At 37.9% G+C, this 11331-nt stretch overlaps 1 protein-coding gene across 1 annotated transcript in view; it reads left to right on the top strand.

The window, feature by feature from the left end:
* Window positions 1-5626: 5626 nt before the first annotated feature.
* The window catches only part of mylk4b (myosin light chain kinase family, member 4b), a 40864-nt gene continuing 35159 nt past the window's right edge, over window positions 5627-11331 (top strand). Inside the window, exon 1 of the mRNA XM_038291720.1 lies at window positions 5627-5880. Within this exon, the coding sequence (XP_038147648.1) occupies window positions 5816-5880 (65 nt within the window). The 5' untranslated portion in view covers window positions 5627-5815. The remainder of the gene's footprint in view (window positions 5881-11331) is intronic.

The raw sequence follows: 11331 nt of genomic DNA, 5'->3' as shown, positions 1-11331 counted from the left end.
TTTTGGGGGAAAACAAATTCATGTGCAAAATGGGAGATGAACACTTTTTCTTTTCAGTTGAGCACCAACGTAGGGAACTTTTACGTCACATGACTGATTTACAGTTTCTGCTCTCGCAACTTTCCTATTATGTGTGTAATCATGAGTGGAACCAAAACCGCCATTACTATCTGACATGTTAACCTACTTGCCTGATCACATAACTCATTAAAACATTTCTCCATTACTGATCTGTGGTCAGTGATATATTGCAGCCTCTACAGTACTTCCTGTTTATTACAGCCATGGGTGACAATGTGGAATACAGTGCTGTAGTCAAATAAGCCAAAATGAACTTTAAAACATGGAGGTGGCAGTATCATTTAATGGATATGCTTTTCTTGTTAAAGGGCAGGGAAGGTTGGTCAGGATGATGGGTGGATCTAAATATATGGCAAGCCTGAAAGCTCAATTTAGAATCTGTGGACATGTAAAAAAAATGTGTTGTTCTCAATCCATTCTGACTGATCTGGATCTGTGTTGCATAGAAGACAAATGAGCTCAGACTACAGTGTTAAAGTGTACAAATCTAATAAACATATATATATATAAAAAAAAAACTGTACAAAGCTGGTAAAAACATACATCTAAAGCCTTGTTTTTGTGTAAAGGGATTTTAAAAAGGATCAATTCAGTGGGCCTGAATGAAAAACAACTCTCGTAAAACACTGTTGGAATGGATGTACTAAGAATCTTCTGAATGATGGGATTGAACTGACCTATTTTATGTGAATTAATGAAACAGTTTTTAGAAATAATTTACTACTTTGTGCAGTTCTCTCGAATAAAATCACACATTTTTTGTTTAAATAGGACAAAATTGGAAAAAGTTTGATTTATTTTGCAAGTCACCATATGCAGACAATGACAGCACAGAACAGTTATTTCCTGTAACAAACAATACTATTGTTGTGCGATAATTAAATTTAGTCTAGGCTAAATAAAGAACCGCTGGAATGCAAACATTTGGCCCCTAGTGACATACCAGGATAAATGCAAAGCACCATTTAAACCCTGCAGTAACAGGCTCAAGGGGAGACAATTTGCACACAGGAGGAAGATCAAGACAGGAGGCGACAGAGGGAGTGAAAAAGGATTGTGTCATAGGGACAAGGCTAAAGACTGAGCTCACAAATGAAAAGGTCAAGAGAACAACAGATGATGGTGATAAACACAACAGATGATAATGAGACAATGTGGCAGGTAAACAGAGAAACCCCCACATTGAAGTTTTCTTAGAAGGCATTAAAATAGATATAATAGAGACTTAGTTCTACATGAAGAACAACACGTTATCTTGTCATAAATGTTTCTGCAAAAAATTGCATCCACGTAAATACACACAACACAACTGATGACGTTGTAGTATGTTCTGGCCCTTTGGAAAATCTGTAAAACTACTATAAAAATTGACTTACAGCGTCGCTGTTAGGAAATGATGTGGCTGGCATGGGTACACAGAACATGAGTTTTTCCCATTCTGGGACATGGCCTCCCAAAACGGCAAATCAGTTGAGATTCGCTGCATAAACCACAAAGTACATTTCCTGATGCACCTAAACTAGGAATCTGGCCAAATGTATTAGTGATCCAAAACCCTGACAACCCAGGGTGCAGACCAGGAAGCGGAGTTGTACTTTAGCTCACCTCTCTGCAACTTCTTTACTGTTACCCACTCATTACTCCATCCAGACCGTGTCTTGCCAACGACCAAAATCTAATGAATTAGAAAAGATTCCCAAAGGAGTAAATCATGAGCAACTAATTAAATTGTTGCTGCCATCAACACCTTTCTTTATAGACGTTTGAGCTCAGGCTGTTTTTCAGTGTAGTCCTGTTTCTCTGACTGTGACTGGCTGGATGTGCTCTCTTCATCCTCTGACATGAGAGCTGGCTCAGAGCTTGTCTGCCTGGCTGTGTGTTTCCTGGACGGGGCCGTCTGTGGACCTGGTTGTCAGTTGTCTTTTGTATCTCTGATTCTGTCTCCTTGAACCCCAGTCAGCCTCGACAGATGGCCGCTCACACTTAGCCTAGTTCTTCTGGAGGTTTCTTCCTGTTAAAAGGGAGTTTTTCCTCTCCACTTCCACTACAACCATGCTTAGTGTGAGGGATTGCCTTCAAGTCAATGAAGTGATGCAATTAACTGGTTTTAACAATAAACTTTGAATCAATTAGACTGTGTGATCTGGTTGAATTGTAAGGTACCCTGAGATAACGTGTTTTGAATTGGCGCTATATAAATAAACTGACATGAATTGAAACTGAATTGAAAGAGGTGTGATACGGCATCCAGTCACCTTCTTATATAAACAAAGATTATAGCTTATGTCACACCTTTGGGTTTCCCACATGCCTTTAATTACTGATTTTATAATTAGTGGAACTGAAATTGATCCATATTTTGGTGTTTTTACTTTTCATGAAATTACAGAATTTTCTGTTTATAGAACATGATTTTTTTGACAAAAAAATATTGCATTGAAAGTATTGGATGTAAAATGTGGTAAATCTCTCAGATTGATATTAGGGGCCAAAGATTCTTGATTGGAACAGGTTGAGTCAATAGAAAAATAAACTCCTGAAAGTAAATAAAGTTATTTGCCCAAAGGTTTTTAGGATATTTATGCTATTTTGAAATACATTTGCAACCTTACAATGACTGGCTTGATGTGCTCTCTTCATTCTCTTACACGGGAGCTGGCTCGAGGCTTGTCTGCCTGGCTGTGTGTTTCCTGGATGGGGCCGCCTTTTACTGTTGTCTTTTGTATCACTGCTTCTGTCTCCTTGAACCCCAGTCGGCCTCAGCAGATGGCCGCTCACACTGAGCCTGGTTCTGCTGGAGGTTTCTTCCTGTTGAAAGGGAGTTTTTCCTCTCTACTGTCTCTAGAAGCATGCTTAGTGTGAGGGATTGCCTTTGAGTCAGTTGCCTTTGAGTTGATGCAATCAACTGGTTTTCCTTATATAGAAAACATTGATTAAATTTGACTGTATGATCCAGTGAACTGTAAAGTGCCCTGAGATGACAAGTGTTGGGAGTTGGCGCTATAGTAATAAACTGAATTAAATTGAATTGGACTCATCTTAATGTGGACACGGCCTTGGGGATTATGTTTAGGGAAACCTATAATTAGGCAAATGTTATTGTTATTTTGTATGCACAGCGTATACAAAACAAACATTTGTTGCATACAGCTTACTTATTGCAGTTGGAGTAAGATAAACATTACCAATATAAAGTGCAGCAGTTATCAGAATGTAGCAATGTGGGAGAAACACACAAAACTGTTTAAAATAATGGGAAAAAAGGGCATTGATATGAAATATAGATATGGTACAAAAGGCAGTTGAAACATGGAGTTGTGTCCTATTTAAAGGGACACATCAACCCTAAATGCAACAGATCCTTCTTAACCTATGAATGTGCAGTCTTAGTCTTGACTAGTCACTGTCTAACACTCATTTGTAATTTCCAAATAGCCTTTAAAGACTGGAAAGCTGTGTATGTTTTTGCATAGCTTGGTCATATAATAATGATAATTATTATACAATATCTATAATATATATTATCAATCTCATACTGGAAAAATTAACTCTCTGCATTTAACCCAACCCCCTTGGGGAGCAGTGGGCTGCCATTGTGCGGCACCCGGGGAGCAGTGTGGGGTTAAGGGTCTTGCTCAGAGACCCAGAGTGTAAGTGTAAGCCAACACTCCCACTTGTGCATGTCTTGGATCTGTTGTACTTCTTTAACATTTAAAATGGTGGAACAGCACAAGCAGCAAAGCTAAACCAGCACAAACCTGCCAGCTAATCCGGCTGTGGAGGTAAAGGATATTCACATCTGCTTCACAAAATTAAAATCCTTCTGGAAGAGGAATAAAACCTGCTTCTTTATAGACTTTTATTGATGTACCACCAAAAATAAACTTCTTGTTACTTTCCATTGTAATTGGGCATGAGTTGGATATGCACACCTCTGTAGCTTCAAGTGGTGAATTTCTCACTAGTCTTATCAGGGAGGACAGTGTAACTAGGTCACCGTGTCTCTGCAAGCACGTCCTAATCTATCAGTGTCTGCTGAAACTGTCACCATGAGGGTCTTCTTCATGTGCACTTCTATATGAAAACATTATGGGTGTGAAACTTTTTTCCTTTTGCCATTTATAAAAAAGTGTTTTTCAAATGCATCTCAATGGATTCCCAGCTGTCCTGCAAAAGTCAAGTGTTTTCTTCAGACCACCATCATCTCCAAGTGGCCTTTCATGAAGGACTTTTTTGGTTTCTTATGGTTCATGGTGCAAGGGGGCATAGAAATAGGCCACCTCACCTGTTTGCCCTGCTGCCCTCTGACAGATGTTATGGAGCCATAAACCCTGAACAGCGAGACTCTTAAACAATTTTTAAACTACTGGCTATCTGAGACTTTAAGGTCATTACTGTGTATAAGAATACCCCCCATAGCAAACCCCCCCACACCCAATTCAACCAGACTAAGTTATGTGGTGCAATGTATGTAATCTAACTTTTTACTATTGTTAAGGGAAAAGCAGTCCAATACTTTGAGGTACAATGACTATAAAAGATAATTCAAAATACTTTTGAGGGTTATTTCACAAAATGCATTACTCTCCTCCAAAAAAATTTAAAATGCATTCCTCCTTGTACAATTCCCCTTAGTTTAATATGACCAAGTGCCTTTGTTCGATAAAACTGCTTGCTTCATGTCCTTCACATCACCTGCTACATTTCTAAAACTGTTTAACAACAGGCCTTCAAACCACAGCACGATGGAAAAGGACACCTTCGCTTTGCTGTGAGGCTTCAAAGAATGTAAAGGTTTATATTGGGTCACGTTCAAAAACACTTTCAGTTGCCCAGCACTTAGATTGGTGGCTCTTTTCTTTAAAAAGTCTGGTAGACATAGTTGTTTTTTGTTTGTTTGTTTATAAGTTTTACATCATTTTTTTTCCTTTTTGCTGCATAAAATGTTCGGCATTCAACATTTATTCAAATAAGCTATTTAGTCTTTAAATAAATTCTGAAAATGAAGGTTAAATGTTTATACACTTACAGTAAAGTATACCAGGTCTATGATTTTTACAAATGAAGACATACAAATCCTCAAATACAGATTATGGACTGAATGGAAATGATGGCTCCATTTGCCATTAAATCATGGAGCAAACCGTTTTCTTTATATCTAGTCTTATCATTAAATCACATACCAATCTAAAAAATAAATATAAACCTGACATATCCAATTCAAAAAGGGAAGTATAATGATCTGTAATAGAACAATAGAATCAGCTTAATGTAGTTTGGGGAACTTTAATCAGCTAAGATGAAGGAATTTTGGCGCTCCTTGCTCACAGTTGAATCTCTTTTCCCCCTTTGTTGAGTCCTCCTCCGCTCAGGAGACACATGGTGCTCACTCTGTCCATTCTATTATAATAAGTTGCATTCCCTGGAACAATCTCTCAGATCTGTTCCTGCTTGTGGTCCCAGAGCAGATACCCCTTACACCCCTCCCTCCCTCCCCCAAACAGCCCTGTCTTTCTCTGACTACCACCCCTCTGTTGCTTATCCCTTCATCGCTGTCATGGCACAACTGCCATTAGTTTCCAGTTGGGTTGTCTTTGCTGACGTCTCAGCCTGTTAGTCCCATTTGAACAGAGCGTCCTAGTCTGTGGAGGGAGGAAGAGAGCATCCAGCACCAGCACTGGATCTTAGTTAAAGAGTCTTTTAAATACCTGGAGAGATAACCTCCACCAAACCTATGAGAGACATGGGAGGAAAGGAGAAGAAGATTTTGGTGATTGCAAATGTGCCCAACTACCAAGGGTGAGTCTAATGGTCTTTCAGCCTGATTACAACGGAAAGTTTGGGTCAGAGATCATGGGATGCAGTGCAGAAATATTTAGGCTCTTTATTTAAGACATTTTTCCTGCAAATACTAAACATTTTCATAATTTTCTTCCTCATGCAAAGTAATCCTCATCTTGCATTGTGCTCATAGTTAAAATTCCAACACCTCATCTCTGGCAATATCAGTTGCATTCAGTCCACAGCTCCTCTTGTCAAGTTACCACGCATGGTGATTTATTTACAGCACATTTAATTGCAAGACTGATTTAAACAAATTTGGTGTAAAGATTAGCATTGATATTAACCTTAAAGAACTGTGATTAGATTTAACTTAGGTTTGGATTTGAGCCATTTTTGTCACATTACTAAATAAAATGTATTAAAAGGAGATTATATGATTCGAGCATTCATTGGATAATAAAGGAAACTTGATTACAGGCAGTTTTACTAAATAGCACAGAGCGACTCCATCTGCTGTGGACTAAAATAAGCCGTCTGCTTTGTTCCTGGTGATATAGGAAAATACGCTGTGTGGAGGTTCTACGGTTACAGGCTTCTGCAGAGGTTGCTAAGCTGTTGTCAGCGTGAAGGATTGGTGGGGCTGTGGGCTTGGAATATGTTTATTGGAGTTCAAATAAAAATATATCTATGCCGTGTTCCAGATAAGGAACCCATAGTTTGTTTGGGCTGCGTCTGCAGCCATGACTGAGCTTGTATGTTTTCCAAGAAGCCAGCTCTACTTAAATTCACCCATGCATGTGTGTTTTTAACATGTGCCTCTTATGACAGACTTTCTGGGTCAGCCAGATCCAGTAACAATTTAGCAGAACCTTAGAGCAACTACTTACATCAGAAACTCCAGTAGGCAACTGCTGACCACAACTTGGCTTTAAAGGTGACGAAAGCGCCGAGATGGCAAGTGGAAAAGTCGGTATACTTTGAGTTTAGACACAGAGAACTGACCTGCAGATCACTTGATATTAGTGCGTCATTTTCAGCATGTTTGATTTGGAGTAATTAATTGGTCAGCAATCTGTTGAGGATCCAGTTTAATGAAGCAAGGAGTGCTGAAAATACATTCTGTAACCTTGGATACAAGGATAAACAAAGTTCTTTAGGGTTTGAAAGGTTTTGCTTGATGCACCTTTAGATTTTTTTCCATGCCTTGCACAAGCATTTTTGTTTTTACATCACATACAAAATCATCTTAAAAGTCTGATGTGCATTTGAGTTCATTCCTCTTTAATTGAATACCCCTAGAAAAAAAATAATGCAGCAAATTGAGCATAGATGTTAATTTACTCTCGATTTAAATACATGTTTATTGTGAAGAAGAATGTCAGTGAGCAAAATGCACAGAATATAGAATATATATATAATATAAAATTGTCAGAGACAAAAAAACAGAGAATACTTAGAAAACAATATCAGAATCTTTGTGCATTCAGCACACCTCTGCTGATTAATATGAAAAGTAGGGTACAGCAGCAAACACAAGAAGGGATGATGATCCACTAAAACGGACAGAATTGACAAGAAGAATAGAGACTCTGAAGAACTCCAGAACTAAACTCAACCTGAAATATGTGATAAGACATGAGACCGAATGTATTCAGTCCAACTTAGTTATTTCACAGAGCAGAATCATCAAAAAGTGTTGTCTCTATTGTTGTATAGACATACTCGACAAAAAAAAAAGGATCTGAAAAGGCTAAAAATAACACATTTACAATGTCATCAAAAGATTTCTTCTTAAAAGATTAAAAAAAGAAAGTTATAATAAAAACATTTTTATTTGTATTGTCACGTTTTTGTTTGTATTTATTAACAAAACTGAAACAAATCTGTAAACCTTAAAAGGACAGATCTGATTTTATGACACACTGAGCATCGTCTCCAATCTAATATATATCTCTACGCAAACAGACACACATCTTCCACACATGCTTAGGCTTTACAAGCTTTGATGGGAATTTCCGTACCACAGTTAAACTAGAACAGCAGAGGCCCCACAGAGACGGATACCAGCCATGGGGGGTGGGCGGGTGGCGGGGTGGGGTGGGGTGAAGACAGTCCATTTAAAGTCACCCCTCCTATTTAACTGGTGCTAGACCTTATGTTCTGGCCTTAAAGTTAAAAAAGGCTCCTAATCTACACTGTTGCTGTTTTGGTAGCAAGCACACAGCCAAACACACACAGCAGCAGAGTCTGAGCTTGGATTACTTTTGCACTTACCCATAAGTATCACCTACTATATGCAACCATGAATGAATGCACTTGTGCACTCAAAAAAGAGAGGACCTGTCCAAGCAGCAGACTCGGTGTCCCCTTCACCACTTAACCTTATCAGGACTGATAGAGGGAACAATTTCTTATCTATTTTTTTAGGAATGTTTTTCATTAAAAACATAATGTGTTGGATTAGTTCCTCCTGATGCATTTAGAAATTTTTATGTGATCTCTGTTATTCTCACAAGGACACTATGAAAACTGCAGCTGTAAACGATCAAAATCCATTTATAGATTAGATCAAATGGAAGCACACACAGTAAAAGATAGATTATTGAAAAGACATCCATCACTACTGTTATTCTTTCTTTCTTTATTTACTTTAACAAGATTTTTTTTTCAACCAGTAAGCATGTCTGACAAAACCGCAGAAAGAAAAGTCAGTCATAAAGAGGAGATATTATTAAACATAGGAGGATTAGCATCTTTTTTTTTTTTTTTTGCAGTTAGAATTTTCAGAGGTTTTGTCAAAAATGTTGCAGAGATTTTTTCTTCACTGGATCAACTGACATTTTCAGTGTCAGAGTAGAAAGTTAGTTTTAGTGAAAAAAAAAACAGGAAGGTAAATTGTTTGGTACATCTAAGGTTGAGGTGGTTTGAAAAACATACAAATTTCTTGATATGGTTTTTCTTCCGAATAGGCATCTCGAGAACATCTCTGCTGTGATGGTTTTTCAAAAAAATAATTCTGCTATAATATTGTGTTTTTAATTATTTGGGAGAAATAAGACATTACATCGGTTTTCCTTTCTATGCATATTCACCCTTAGAGTTTCCCATTAATACAATCTACGATGAAATTCTCTTTCGTCTCATAGAACATGAACTGAGTCTTGGGTCTACGGTGCTCTAGATCTTCTGGGTTCTTTGTGACCTCTTAGATAAGTCATCCCTGTGCTCTCAGAGTGAAGCAACAGCAGGCTTTATGACAAATTGTTCCTAATCTAACTTTAATACATGTTGCTTTCTGCTCTAATGTCTAAATCATACTGTTAGTTAAGTTTTATTTTATTCTTAATGCACCTTTTTCCTCCTTGTTTGTACCTTCTTTAATTACTATGCCAATATGTGACCAGTGAATTACTCCGCTGTGAGATCAATAAAGCTCATCTAATCTAATCTAATCTTATTTAAGCACTTTCCTTGTTTTTATAGGTGTGGAAGTAATATTCGTTAAAAAAAAAGTAGCCATTGACTTCAATGTAAGTCAAGTCATGGTTTTAAGAGTTTTTTTTTTCATAGAAGTCGAGGTATAAACAGATATTTTACTTGATTTTTACTAACGTTTATAATCTTTTGTTTAAACTTATTGCTGAGGCGACATTTCAGGTGATTTCTCCCTTAAAGTTTGATTTATCTCTTGACTTTTGTATGAATGATGGATAACACACTACATATCAATAGTTCCCCTATGGTCCAAATCTTTAATGTGTATTTGTTAACAGTTATATAAAACAGTTATTTATTCAATCAGAATCTGCTGCTTTCTTGTTGAATGTTTCTTCTTATAATTGTAAGCAGAAGTTTATCTACAAATACAGCAATAACATTACAATAATTCAAATGTAATTTTTCGTACTCCAAATTATGATTAAACTCCTAAAATGAAATAGATTTTGGAACATTCAGAACACACAGTTTCAGTTTACCAACACTGGTTTTAACAGAGATGTTTTCCTCTCATCAATGAGCTCTTTAGACACTTGACATTCTGCAGAGGATTTGAAGGAGGCCCTGTTTTTGTCCCTTACGCTTTAATCATTGAAACATACACTCATGGACTAGCAAAAGTCCTGAGGGGTTTAATGATTCAAAGCTACTTTAAGAGTTATGATACACACACAGTTCCTAGTATCAGTTACATGAAAGGATTACTCTGGAGAAGACGGATAGAGACCGCCGCCAGTCATTTTCACTGAGAGGAAATACCAGCTGTTGCCAGATAAACATCCACAATCTAAAGCATTACTACATACAGCAATAAACACAAAGCAAATGTATATATCTGGTTTTGCTTTGAGTAAGAACCTCAGGAATGGAAAGTAGGCTGTATGAGTCCCAGTCTGCCAGGCAACAAGCCAGATCCTTCCTCCCAATGGTTTTCAACAAATGGAAGTTCTCCTTTTCTGGTGATGGCGTGCTCAATCATTATCACCCCATACTATGGAGACCCCTAAATAAAGCTCTTTGGCCCAAGTGCATGACCCAGGGTCAGTCAGCCTCCTGGGAGCAGCAGGGGGACCTAGGGGGAGGTCAGTGGAGTCAGCTCAGCACCAACCGAGCCGATACCATTAATACATGTGAGAGTTCAGGGAAGGCCCTCTTTAACACGCCACATGTGGAGAGGTCAGCCCGACCTGGTTTGACATCGCTTGTGTCTCAGAGAGACCACCAGAAATACTTGGCTCCTTGATCATTTACTAATTGCTGTTAATCAAGCAATAAATATTTCTACTGAGTCGTTGCTTTTTTATTCTTAGTTCAGTTTCTTTATGTCCTTGTTTTAACTATGGTTTTAGTCCACATTCTCCTGCTCTCTCTTATGTTGATTGCACTCACCTGGTTTTAATCTCACTCACCTTTCCCACTTAATGTAAAGAGAAGATACTGCCACCTGTGGCAAAACACAGAACTGCTTTTTTTTTTTTACTTTTTCACTAAAAATATTGAGTTGCAATTGGTTCTTGAATTGAGCTGGATGCCAGTTGCTAAGTATTCACAAAATCCATCTTGAATATAACGCTTCAACTGCTTTCAAGATTGGACCCAGTAAACTTGGACGTGCTTGACGTCACATCCGCTGTACAGCATTGAAACTTCCACCATGACGTACATTCTGAAAAATAGGCAATAATTCATAGATGCATCGGAGCTCAAATTGTAACGATCGTGGTTCTGTTGGTTTTCTCTAAGTTTTCAGTTTCAAGTTCATCCAGGTTTTTTCTTGTTTTGTAGCTTTATTGGTGGTTCTGGATTTATTTAAGTTTCTTAGGTTTTTCTTTGTCTGTCCTCTGTTGCCCCCTTGTGTTTTCTTTTCCCTTGGCTTCCTCCTCAGCTCTAGTCACACCTGCTCCTTATCAGCTCATTAGTCCTGCCTTTGTTCAGTCATCCATAAATACACTCCCTCTGTACTGGTTC

Source organism: Cyprinodon tularosa, unplaced genomic scaffold (genome assembly GCF_016077235.1).
Source record: "Cyprinodon tularosa strain WSP-4 unplaced genomic scaffold, ASM1607723v1 ctg30, whole genome shotgun sequence".
Classification (NCBI taxonomy): Eukaryota; Metazoa; Chordata; class Actinopteri; order Cyprinodontiformes; family Cyprinodontidae; genus Cyprinodon; species Cyprinodon tularosa.
Note: the sequence above shows the minus strand (reverse complement) of the source record. Positions and strands in the feature narration are given on the sequence as shown.